Genomic DNA, 14,342 nt, shown 5'->3' on the forward strand with positions numbered 1-14,342 from the left:
TCACAAGTATTATCAAGCTAGCAAGACTTGATGCTATTTTTATTCTGTCTATCTTATTAAATTGTTCACAAATTTGACAAAGCGACAAATATTGCATGTGTTTATTCAATCCATTCACAAGTTTTGCCGGACGGTAAAGGGCAACTCGATACGCTAAAATTTTGAGAGGTGGAGTCAGCCTAGTAATAAGGGGTTCGTTTGAACCTCGTTCAATGGAAAATTATACTATTAATACTGATTAAAATGATTTTCATATATACATTGTAGATGTTGAGCCCCATTCGGTGAGTTTTTCTTGAGATATTGAACCCCATCAACAGAAATCTTGGTTCTGCCTCTGAAAGTTCCTGCTATGAGCGGTGTACGAAAAAGGAAAAAGGACCGGACCACAAGGTTAAAAGAAGTCTTGAAACAAAAATGACACTTCTTGCTCCCAATTGTTCTCCTTCAACTACAGTACACTTAAAAAGAAGATGAACATATCCAAAACAAAACAAAAACTGAATTTGAAATCACTAGCCTAAAAATAAACACAAAACACAATTAATTAGGACAAATTGCCACCACTCTGTTGCCACAAATTGATAATATCAGTTGCTTGATTAAGCAAAATAATCATTTGTTTTTGTGATATCCATGGCTTGCTCTCTAGTGTTGTTTTCAACTCTTCCCATGCATCTTTTCTTGGCCAAAAAAAATATGGACTTAATGGTACACTTCCATGGTCTGGTAACACTTGATCAAGACCAAGTCCAATGTTCTTTTCCATCCATATGAATTTTAACACTAACCTTGGCTTCTCAATTACCTTTTTCTTCATATCAGATTTCTGCAAAAATAATCAAGAATTCACTAATATTTCAACCATATATTTATCATTTGAGCTCATTCTCAAAGGCGAGTGTAGCACGCAATGGTGGAGCCAGGATTTTCAAATTTCACTTAGACGGTTTTGAATATGAAACAACAACAACAAACCCGGTCTATTCCCATATAGTGAGGTCTGAAGAGGGTAAAATGTATGCAGTCCATACCACTTCCTCCGAAGAAGTAGAGAGGCTGTTTCTGATAGACCCCCGGGTCGGTTTTGAATATGAAACAAGTAAACAATACACTAACTAATGGAAGGGGGGTTCGGATGAACCCAAGCTGGATCTGCCCTTTCTAGCACTAGTCATGTGATATGTTGCTCAAACTCTTCGAAAATGTGTTGGACGTGCGTTGGATTTTCAAAAGTAGTCTATTTTTGTAGGGTTCAACACATAGATGTGACAATATTTTTGAAAAGTTCGAGCAAGGGCCATTTGTGTTTTCAACTGTACTTATTATTTAAATACCACATATTGTATACATTATGTTGTTTATGTACGAGTTTTGAGTATCTGACACATGTAAGGAATATAAATTTTAAGATTCAGGGATACGGATTGACACATTTTTTTGTCAGAAATTTAACTTAATACTTCTAGTGAATGATGTAATTTAACTCAAATTTTATTTGATTATGCTAAATGACCAATATACATTGTCTAATTATGACATGATTTTATCATTTGCAATTAATTAAATATTCATAATTTACAACTAGTTATTACTCATTTTCATGAACGGAGGTCGGACTACCCCTTTCATTTTTTGAGAATTTAACATATTTAAGAGATTCGATCAACGATCTCGATTTTCTTTATGTCTTTCTCTATTGGTCCCATTACAAGCAATATTTGAAATTATATACATGTAATAAAATTACACTAACTCTGAATCTATTGAATCAAAATACTGCATTAGCATATGCTCATACTATAGGTTCTCTAGATTATGAAACTTAAAAGGGTTGATTTTTACCCCAATGTCTTGAATATTTAAATTACTTAAATTCTAGCATTAACGGGTGTTTTTATTTTTGAAGCACCTGATACAAATGAAGCATATTTTCAAAGAATTCAAGCAACATAATGTATTACTATACAAACAATATTTAAAATATATATACATGTAATAAATCACATTTGACTTAGACAAAAAATCCTCCACATGTAAAGTAGTACGGTTCAACATAACTCATTAACTTTAGTTCAAATTCGATTTTTGTGTTATTATTTATTACATATAAATTGTTAATTTAGAGTCAGGTAACTTTTAAAATTCATGAACTTCAAATTCTAAATCCGCGCGCCTTTATCGGTAAGGTTTTAGATTATGAAAATTAAATAGTTGATATTTTACCTGTATTTCTTGAACAGAAGACTCTGAAGTGTCAGCTACAACTGGTTCAGTTTCTGTTTCAGTAACTGCTGAAGCAAAAAGCCTATGAATTCTACTTTTTGATGAAGTTTTTTTGTTGCTTAAAGTGAATGAAGAACATGATTTGAAGGATTTATAAGAGGGATTTTGTGAAGGTAAAGAAGGGATACTCAAGTTGGTTTTCAAGCTACATTGAACTGACATTGATAACATTTTTTCTCTTGGAAAAAAAATTGGCTAAGTGAAGTGGAAATTTGTGGCCTTAATAAGACTGTATAAAATTTTTTTGAGATGATGATAAAATGGATAAGGTAATTGAAGAAGTAAGGAATAAAATGAAGTTATTTAAATTGGGCTAAGAGGCCCATGTTTTAGGACTTGGGATATATTATGGGTTTGGAAAAATAAGGGAAAAGGACATCGGATGGACATTTTTAAAAAAAATGGCCCATAATTGAAATAGTGGACATGTTGTAGTTGGTTGGTTAAAGTAATTTCCTTTTTTACCCATTTGGCCCAATTGGGTACATGCAGTCTCTATACTTAATTGATACACTTTTATACTATATTGATACTCTTTTAAAAAAAAGAGAGAAAGGAAATTCTATGCAAGCACATGCAGTCCCTATACTCGATTAATACTCTTGTATACTATATTAATGCACTTTTATACTACACTGATACACTTTGATGCCGCATTGATACACTTTTATACTAGATTGTCAATTTCAAATAATCACTTCCCAATGGCTTTTTCCAGTTCTTCTTTTTCGATATTATCAAATGGTACCTTCGTTTTCACACATAATGGTGCCCCCATCCTTCAACAACAACAAAGAAAAAAAAAATACTCCATAACAATAAACAAACAAAAGTATCACAAAAATTGAGTGTTCATTTTGCTTTATCAGTGAATTTGTAGGGATCGCAGAAAGGATAAAGAGAGAGTTGAGTAGTTTCTTCAATGGTTTAGAGTGGAAAACTGCACCACTTGAATTGAAATCAACTAAGTAGACCAAATTGGAAAATCAAAGAGTGTAATCTTCAATAGTAGCAAATTCTTGAAGGAACATTTCACTGTTGTCACATATTTTTTGCTGAAAAATATGTGGAACTGTACATTTTGGTGATGGTTTTTTTGTTTTTTGGTTAATTTTTTGTTGAATTTGGCGAAGATTTAAATTTTGGTATCTGAGATTGGGAATTAGGGTGAAATTAATTGAATTTTGGTGGGTTGAATTTTATTTTATTTTTTTCTAATTTCTATGTGAAATCCATTATATGGTTGGAATGGAGAAAGTGGGGAGAAGAAGACGCGAGTGATGAGAGGCTATTTACCGGGTTTATAATCCCATTTGCGAGTATTTACTGGTATTATAAATTTGGGTGCTAATTTTGTAGAATTAATTTGTTTTAGGTGTTATTTTTGTTCTTTTCCCGAAAAATAAATACTTCCTTCGTTTCAAAAAGAATGACCTACTTTGACTTGACTCAATGTTTAAGAAAATAAAGAAGACTTTTGAATCTTGTGGCCTTAAATTAAAGTTGTATCAAATGTACCAAAATATCCTTTAATATTATGGTCCTAAACATATTACGTGAAAAATTGAAATTAAAGTATTGCCAAAAAAGGAAATGGATTATTCTTTTTGAAACAAACAAAAAAGGAAAGTAACTCATTCTTTTTTAAACGGAGGGAGTATAAAAACTAAAAGTTACACAACAACTTAATTTTCACTTATTACAAAAAATCTCATCTCTCCAAACATATTATAAAAATCTCATTTTTCTCTAAAAATACATACACATAACTTTTTATGTATATATCGGCCCTGTTATGTATATGTCGGCCTTGATATGTTTATGTCGGTCTTGTCATACTTGTTATGTATATGAATTGGTCTTGTTATGTATACGTCAACCTTGTCATATACAAAAGTTTCTATGTATATGCCGGTCTTGTTATGTATATGAATTGGCCTTGTTATATATATGTCAACCTTGTCATATACAAAAGTTTCTATGTATATGTCGGTCTTGTTATGTATATGAATCGGGAGAGAGAGTAAAGTAATAAAGGAAGTGGGACAGAGTGTAAATAATTCTAATAAGGTTGGGATTTATGTTATTTTTACAAATAAAAATGCACTTTAACTTATAATATTTTCAAAAAATTTTCAACCTTACAAATTAATTATGAAAATTTCAACTGATTATGTATCTTAGTTGAATATGTCGAGAGCTAATTATATATCTCAACAGATCTAAAATCGATAAAAATGCATTCGGACTAATTATGTATCTTTACAAAAAAAAGTTTTATCTTCGTTGAATGTATCGAGAGCTAATTATATGTATCAATAAACCCAAAATCTAAACTTTAATAATTATATAAAATATCAACATTTTCTTTAATTAAGAAATAAATGAAGAAGTTTAAATTGGGCTAAGAGGTCCATGTTTTAGGACTTGGGGTATATTATGGGATTTTGGCCCAAAGGAAGTATGTCACTAGTTTTTGATGTTTTGTATTGTATCGAACCGTCGCATTGTAGCGATCCAACTAAAAATTTTGATACATTTTCATAGGTTAGATAGATTTTGAGAAATTAAAATGGTTTGAGTTGATAAATGTGTATATCAAAAGGGGTTTTAATTAGGTCAAATAATATGAATTTCGACAGTTTGGAGTTTAATTATAGAAAATTTCGATATTTTGCGTAATTATTGAAAATTTCAATTTTGGATCTATCGAAATACATAATTAGTTTCCAATATATTCAACGAAGATACATTTTTTTCTTTATAAAGATACATAATTAGCTCCCAATACCTTTTTCTGATTTTGGGTCTGTCGAGATATATAATACATCCAACAAAAATATACTTTTCTCTTTGTAAAGACACATAATTAGCTTGCAATAAATTTTTTTCAATTTTGGATTTGTGGAGACACATAATTAGCACCCGATATATCCAACGAAGATACATAATTAGTTGAAATTTTTATAATTACTTTATAAGGATGAAAATTTGTGTAAATATGACAAATTAAGTTGTATGTTTATGTTGTTTTCCTTTTAATTAAGCGAATTTTATAAAATCTGAGCCAATCAAAAGAAATTAATTAATGAACAAGCAGATATTAACTAGCCCAAAGATTGTTTTGTTGAGATGAAATGAATCAAGTAGAAATAAGCATTGGGTGATAGCTCAACTCGTTCAACTTTTTACTTTCTTTCCTTTATTTAATTACTAATCAATAGTAATGAAAAATTTTCCTTTATTATAATTATATATCAAAGGAAGGGGAGCCTTGGATTAACTCGTAAAGTTGTTGTCATATGACCAGGAGGTCATGTGTTCAAGCCTTGAAAACAGCATCTAGCAGAAATGCAAGGTAAGATTGCGTACGATACACCCTTATGGTGGGGCCCTTCCCCGGACACCGCACACAATGATAGCTTTAATGCACCGAGATGTCCCTTTTTTTATGATTATATATCAAATAAAATAAAATAAAAATAGAGAATACATAGCAACCATTTACGCGCCCAAGCTTTCTGAGATGTAGGGATGGACGTTCGATATTAGGTTTGATATTTTCAAATTTCGGGTTCGGTAATTCGGTAATCGATATTTGAAAGTAGATACCACATACCATACTTATAAACATCGGTTCGGTAATTCGGTAATCGGTAAATTAAACTTTGATTCGGTACGATTTTTGGTAATACCATATTAAAGTTGAAAATGCCTAAATGTACGTCTATACTTCAAAGAGTATATTTAACAGAAATCCTATTTAGTATTTCTTTTGTTGCTTTTTACGAATATATTACCAAGGTCAAAGAGATTCTTTGGGATTGATTAATACAATTATCTATTGAGTAAGTTATATATATATATAAAACAAAAAAATTCGATATTCGGTAAATACCGAATACCAAACGGTATTAATATCTTTTACCAAATTCAATCTCGAATATCGAGATATTAAAATTTTACTCCCAAATACCATACTAAATACCGAATTACCGAATACCAATTACCAAATTTTTTGGTTCGATTCGATAATTCGGTATTTTATGCCCAGCCCTACTAAGATGTGTCTAACACACACCACTTTTACAAAGTAGCATGTATATGCTTCTCATGAGGTCAATTTAGGCTACAAATTTAATCCAGATGATCCTAACTTTCAGATGAATAAGATCAAAATGAAATGTGTTAACAAAATAGACGAGTCATGTTTTTATGAGTTGATTTTATCATATAGGTATTAGAATTCCTAACTCCTTATATTTTAGGAGAAATATTCATTTGAAATTGACCCTAGTTTAAACTTAATCCGAAATAAATCGGTAAGGATACTTTCAACTTAACTTTGTGCTAGGAGTATTGTATGACTTTATTACATATCAAATGCATTCTCATACTGAAGAACTGATCCTAACACATGTGACGAATGAGATTTGTATGCCTTTACCAGGGGCAGACCTATTCATTGCCGTGAGGGTGGCACGCCACCCGCAAACTTCGACGAAAACTCTATGTAAATAGGTATATATATATACTGATATAGTCAAATATTAAATCTGCCACCCATAATACCAAGACACTATCTAGTGCAAGTGGCAAAGCATCACTTTTGTTGCCCATAGTTTGTGTGTTCAATCTTAGTTTGCAACATTTTTTTTTTTAATATTGATATAGTCGAATATTAAATCTGTCGCGGCAAAGCGGCACTGTTGTTGCCCATAGATCATGTGTTCTATCCCGATTTGCAGCATTTGTTTTTTAAAATTATTTTCTGTGAATTATTGTTGACTAAAATAGGACAACAGGCGTACATTCTACCATTTAAATGAATTATGAATATTGTATTATGATATTAGTAATATTATTGAAAGATCAAGTTTTGTCATTTTATTATTATTATTTTTTAAATTAATTGGTTGGTTAATTATTGCGGATAAGGATAGATGGCTAAGGGTAGATGGCTAAGGTGTATGTGTGGGGTACAACATGCAGGTAGGTGAGTTCCTTTGTAGTCGGGTTAGTAAACCTAGGTCTGTGTTCATAGGTGACGTGTTATTTTAGTGTAGCTTACTACTAGGTAGGTGTCCTTTGCCTTATGTCTTAGTACTTTTCTTATTTCGTGTCGCCCGTATGTTTAGTAGTTCGTACTTCTCTGATGTCTATTTTATTATTTCTTATTCCTGATTTCTCTATTATGCCATCCATCCCTTTGTTTACAATTCTTCATCTTGAGCCGGGGGTCTATTGGAAACAACCTCTCTACTTTTCCGAAGGTAGCGGTATGGACTGCGTACATCTTACCCTCCCCAGACCCCATTTTATGGGATTACGCTGGGTTTGTTGTTGTTGGTGGTGGTTGGTTAATTGTCCTATATATTAAAAAATGAATAATTTGATTAATTTAATCGATAAGCAGTGGTGGAGCCAGAAATTCAACGAAGGATGTGCAAATTTTATTATCAGCGATGTTAAGAGTGTGCAAAATTAAATATACACTCATTATGATTAACATTTAACCTCTATTCATCACATAATTTTCCGACGAAGGGTGTGCATCTGACCACTCTTCATCGAAGGTGACTTTGTCCGGATCCTGGATCCGCCTTTGGCCTTTACCACAGATAATTTCAGCAATAATGACGAAACTAATCGTTACATTTACTCAATATAAGACTTTACTGATAGCGAAAGTAAAACTAATCAAATTGATCATATCTGATTATCAAGGAAAAAAATAGTTTAGTAACTACTAATTTGGCAAAATCAAAATTCATGAGCATCTTGTGTGTGAGTTTTTTTTAGGTCATTAGACAACGTACTAGTGATAACCTACACATTATTTCTTTCTTGACACGTCTATCATTATTATTTTCGAAAAATTTTCTTCTCATTCAGACAGATGTCGCACCTTATAACACCTGTGAATTAGTGTGATATATACCTATTTAACTAATCATGAAATTAAAGACCTAATTTTAACAAAAGAAGTGCATATTAAGAATGTCCAAGGGGTGCATTCTTTCTTGTATATTGTCATTGAGTCATCTTTGTGATAAAATGTGGAAAAACCTGAAAATGAAATTCATTATTATCATAATATTCATAAATACTTTTCTTCCAATTGTCATTTTCTTCATTAGTAAGAGGTGACTTTTGATATATATGTCCATGCGCACCACTCATTCAAGTTTATGAAGAGAACATTACTTGAGTTGATTTTTATGATATTGACAAAATCATATAATAAAAAATATTTAAAGAAGTATTAGTCATATTATATGTCTAAGTACTGAAAATGAGTGCAAATATTGAGACAAAAAATTCAATCACCTCAATTCATACTCATGTTTTGGCCTTTGTATACACAAAATGTATATTTTTATTATAAGGTGGCCAGTGGTGGATCCAGCTCATAGTGAGGGGTTCATCCGAACCTCTTCGGTGGAAAACTATACTATGTATACAAACTTAAAATTATTTTTTGTGTATATATAGTTAGCGCTGAACCCTCTTCGGCTAATTATTTCGTTCACATTTTTCGATTTTGAACCCTCTCAATTAAGATACTAGCTCCACCACTGAAGGTAGCGCTTGATTTTCCCAAGATTAAGAGCTAATATTAGATTGGGTATCAAATGGACGGGTTGAGCTACAACAATTAATGTATGTGCGTGTTAAGCCGAATCGTCAATGTTATACTTTTCTAGTACAAAATAAATGAATTTTTGAGTTATTTTTCATTATTCAAAATAAGTGAATTGTTCATTCTTCAAGAGACATGTTGAAAATTCTTTTTAATTTTATCCTTCATTTTCAGTTTTTAGGTTATGAGTTTCAAGAGACTTGTTGACTTTATTTAATGTGGCTGGAATTTCAAGATTAATTTGATACTCCCTTCGTTTCGTTTTAGTTGGTCCTCTTTCTAAAAATATTTGTTTCAATTTAGTTGTCCATTTAATGAAATCAAGAGAATTTTATTATGTTCTTTCAATACTGCCCTCAACATTAAATGACTAAACAAAATGTATTCACTCAAAAATTGGTAAAATAAATTCCTAATAAATATTTTCTTAAGGAGAGTGCCTAAGTAAAAAAAGATCAACTATTTTGAAACGGAATGAGTAGTATCTAAAAGGATAAACATGAAAAGTAAAATACAATTTACTCCCTTCGTCCCATTTTACCCATCCCAAATTGGGATGACACAACTATTAAGAAAACAATAATTAGTAATGTAACTTTACCATTTTGCCCCTTTTAATTGTGTCTTGTTGTTAGTTTTAATATTGATGGATAACCAATACTAAAACACCATTTATATTCTTAATGGTGTACTCTTAATGGTACTCCTCTTTGCAACATTTTTCAAGAATGCTAATACCAAGGAGTAAATAATTATACTAAAGGTATAATGGGAAAAAAAAATTATCTTGTCTTGATAAGTAAAAAAGGACAAGTAAAATGGGATATCAAATTAGGAAATTTGGGACGAATAAAATGAGACAGAAGGAGTATGTCTTAATTTCTTTTGCTTAATAAATGTGCATTAAAACATAAATTCATTCCTTAATAATATCGAAGTGTTCATTTGATCATCAATATGAAGCTAAGAGTTATATTATGAGTTGTACTGATGGATTATATATCCGTCTCATTTTACTCGTGTTCAATTTCCTAATTTGATTTCTTATTGTACTTCTTATTCTTCATTAATTAAGACAAAATAATTTTTTTTTTCCTTTTTTACCCTTAGTATTATTTATTTTTTCTCCAAATTAAAATGTAAATATCACCTAATAGGTGTACTATGATAAAGTAGTTATGTTATTAATTATTTTTCTTAATTAATGTGCAATATCAAGTTGGAACGAGTAAAATAAAACGGAGAGAGTATTAAAGAAGAATGACTTCAACCTAAAAATTTAAAAAGTTAACTTTACTTTCTAGTAGATACTACTCTTTTATAAGCAATCAAACATTAGAAAATAACTTATTTAATTTTGGAAGCTAATACATCAAATATTACAAATGTAATTAGTTTATGTCACACCTCTTTCTACCGAATAATTAGCTGAAAGTTAGTATAAGTCCTAATTTGTACAATTCGTACCAAAAATTTATTTCTTTATTGGAAAGAATTATTTGCTTACTAAACATGTTTACATGATCTAATAGTTGAAAATGGAAGCAAATGAATTGACAGAATGTTTCCACAGTTTGCGTTGTATAGAAAATCTTTATCTTTTTAATTCATTTGTTCCAAAATATTTTCAAAAATTAACTTTCAATTTGAAAAAAATTTGATTTCCACTCGATGTCAAGTATCCATATTGAGGCACGATTAAATTCAGATTCGCGCATTGTTGAGCCCATTTCTAAGGCCGTGGAGGTTGGAGCTACCAAGGGCCCACGAGATTCATCCAAAACTTCTTCGACGAAAATTATACCATTTATACATGCTTGAAATTAATTTTGACACGTATATATAGTAAATGTTGAACCTCCTTTGCCCTCTTCGTACGTTTACTTTTTATTTTTCAAACTCCCGTAGTGAAAAATTATAGCTCTGGCACTGTTCCAGAGGCTCGAACTTATAACTAAGAACAGAGAGATCTCAACAATTTCACCACAATCATATCAGTCAAATGAGAAAAAAATTGAAAACTCTTCAATTTTTTTTTTATTTTTTTTATAAACTCTTCAAACTGCGAGAGATCATAAAAAGGAAGCAATTGCAAAAAGAAAATGCCTAGCAATACAAATTTAATTATTTCCTTTTGCTACATTGAAAGGTCATTTAGCTTGTAAAGTTGAAATTTATGTAGCATTTCGAGAGAAAGTTGAAATGCACACACAAAAAAATAATTTTAATAATTGAGCATTGTGAATAAGTCTCCAAGTATATGTTTGCTTTGCTCTAAATTCTTATATATACATAGCTTGGCCTATGTTTACTCATTTCATAAAATCTTCATAGCTCATAAATTTTCTTGTAACAAATTTCTGGTAATTTTCCAAACATTCTTCTACCACTTTAATTTATTTTTTTTATTTGATTTGATTTTTCCAGTTATAAAATCCTAATAATGGATATTCGTTAATCTTCAAATGAATTTGCAGGTTTAAAGATCACATGCTGTGTTATTGGTAAGTTTTATACAAAATCTAAGTAATGTTTGTCTCTTAACTTAGATGTCTTGTGTGCTAATATGTTCTTCTGTTTTTTTTTTTTTCAACTTAGACATATACGCCATCTGTTTCAATTTGATTGATCTATTTTTAATTAGTCATGGATCGAAGTTTAAGAAAGTAAATATAAGACGTTTGAATCTTATGGTATTAAATTAAAGAAAATGTACCAAAATATTCTTTAATTCTGTGGTCTTAAACATGTCTATGTGGATAGTTGAAATTAAAGAATTGCTAAAAAAGAAAACGAAATTAAATGGAGAGTAGGTCAAACAAATTGAATTGAAGACAGTATCAATTATGTATTCATTACAGCCAGAAAATGTCATGTCATCTTTCAATAGTATCAATTATGTATTCTTTCATGATAATCAAAGTTGTTACGATACACTCCAACTTCACAGGGGTCCTATCAGGGACGGAGCTACCTTTTGCCGAAGGATTCATCTGAACTTCCTTTGGCAAAAAATTATGCTATATATGCATGGTTAATTATTTTTTATGTATATATATTAGATATTAAACTCCCTTCGGTTAGTTTGTATATTCACTTATGAACCCCCTAGTAAATATTCTGGCTCCGCTATTGGGTCCTATTATCCCTCCTCTAACTCAATTTCAGCATATTTTTGTCCGTCCTTTATGCTAATGTGACACCTTTATTATATAAAATGAGGCTCATGTCAAATGTGCCAAGTCTGCCAAAAGGTTGACAAAATGTATCACGTTAGCTAAAAAAAGTTGATAAAAATATGCTAAAATTTTATTCATGAGGTAATAGGACCTTGCAAAGTTAAAACGTGTCGTAACAAATCTGATCATAATCAGAAGGATACTAGATGGTTTTCTCATATATTTATAAATATTTGATTTGAAAATCCAGCTTTAATCTTATTACATTTGAAGTTGTCTGAATTATAAATTATAAATTTCAAATCTTGGATCCGACGACTCTGACAGAGGGCAACGTAATTGTTGTTGTTTTTTTCATGTACAAATTTTACTTTTTGTTTCATTATTACTTAGTAATTATTATGTGTAGTGGGAGGGAAGTTTCTTTTCTTTGTTATATTCATCGTACTGATGTTATTTACAAATATGTACTTGTTTTGTTTATCGAAAATAATCTTCTGTGTTTATAGTAAAAATATGCATACACATCACGTATCCTAATAAAATTACATTGAGCATATATGTTGTTGTTATTGTTGATGTGTATATATACTTGTTCGATATACCTGGTTATCTCTTTATGCAATTCGTACTAATATAATACTACGAGCCTTTTATAAGACCATAAAGTATTACACGCAAGCAATAAGTCGGGATTAAGTATAGCGTTTGGTCATAGATTTTCAAATATTTTTGACAAGTTATTTTTGAGTGAAGTTTCACCATGTATTTAACCATAGTATTTGAGAAACATATTTCACCTTAAAAGTTCACAAAAAATGAAATTTGATCCAAATACTAATATTTTTGAATATTTAAAAATTTAAATTATTTATCAAAAATATGTCAAATTATATGGCAAATACTATTTGCTAAGTGTTTTTTTTCCAAAAACTAAAAAAAACTATGGCCAAATAGGTCATGTTAATACATTTAAAGGAGTACTCTTTTAGACATGTCGGAAATTTATATAACACTAGAAAAGCAATAGCACTCTAATACTTCCTCCGTCTCATTTCATGTGACACATATTCAAGGGCGGAGTCAATTTTTGGCTAGGGGATTCGAATTCGTCTCATTTCATGTGACACATACTCAGGGGCGGAGTCAGTTTTTGGCTAGGGGATTCATTCGAATTCCTTTGACGAAAAAATATATCATTTATAAGTTATTAAAATTATTTTTATTTATATTTATAATAGATATTGAACACCCTTCGATTATGTTTTCTTCAAATATTGAACTCCTTAGTTAAAATCTTGATTCCACCTCTGTGTACACTGTTTGAAAAGTTAAATAAGATTATCTTTGACTACGTTTCTCTTATATGCATGCCTTTCATATATTTTAGATCGTTAATTATTACGATTTCTAATACTTTTATATAATATATAAATATGTATAAAAAAAACTTAAAGATTTTAAACCCGAATTCACATGATAATGAAATAGTTAGACCCTCATAATCTAACTAGCTAAGTTGTCACACATAAAATTATTATTATTTTTAGTTTGTATAATATTACACTGGGATATATGTATGTTTAAATGAAGTGACATGTTCGATGAAAATTTATATAACTGACCGCTACTTGCTTGGATTGAGGCATAGTTGTTATTCCATTATTTTCTTTTCTCTAAACATTTTTTCTTGCTCCCCCTTTTTAGAACAAAAGTAACTCTTTGATGATCTTTTTTTTTTTTTTTTTTTGCAGAGTCCATATATAAATAAAGAAAAAAAAAACAATATCAACAAAATGGTGACTATAAAGAATTTCTTCAAGAAGGCTTCACAAGATGATCATCATAATCACAATCAAGAAAAACTATTACCACATGATCATAATAATGATGATGAAATTAAGAATAATGGTTGTTCTTGTTGCATGTGTTTCACTCCATTACATGAAAGATTCACAAGTTTCTTCAACAACATTCAAGATTTTGCAAAGAAATCAATTGAGATGGGTAAAAATGATCCAAGAAAGATCATTTTTTCATTGAAAATGGGATTTGCATTATCTTTTGTGTCACTTTTAATATTTTGGAAGAAACCAGCTGATATTGCTCAATTTGCTATATGGGCAATCTTGACAGTTCTTGTCATGTTTGAGTTCACTATAGGTACTAAAATTTAACACCCTTCTCTTGATTTTTGCTTGATTCTTAATTTAAATTTAAAGTAAAGCATCTAC

The 14,342-nt window shown here is 30.2% G+C and overlaps 1 protein-coding gene across 1 annotated transcript; it reads right to left on the bottom strand.

The window, feature by feature from the left end:
* Nucleotides 1-406: 406 nt before the first annotated feature.
* LOC107848617 (30S ribosomal protein 3-1, chloroplastic) lies at nt 407-2,557 on the bottom strand. The gene is made up of 2 exons (XM_016693394.2): nt 2,227-2,557; nt 407-829 (listed from the first exon to the last, which is right to left on the bottom strand). The coding sequence occupies exons 1-2, from the start codon at nt 2,455-2,457 to the stop codon at nt 548-550; spliced, it is 513 nt and encodes a 170-aa protein (XP_016548880.1). The 5' UTR covers nt 2,458-2,557; the 3' UTR covers nt 407-547.
* Nucleotides 2,558-14,342: the final 11,785 nt, after the last annotated feature.

The sequence above is a fragment of the Capsicum annuum genome, chromosome 11 (genome assembly GCF_002878395.1).
Source record: "Capsicum annuum cultivar UCD-10X-F1 chromosome 11, UCD10Xv1.1, whole genome shotgun sequence".
In the NCBI taxonomy this organism is placed as follows: Eukaryota; Viridiplantae; Streptophyta; class Magnoliopsida; order Solanales; family Solanaceae; genus Capsicum; species Capsicum annuum.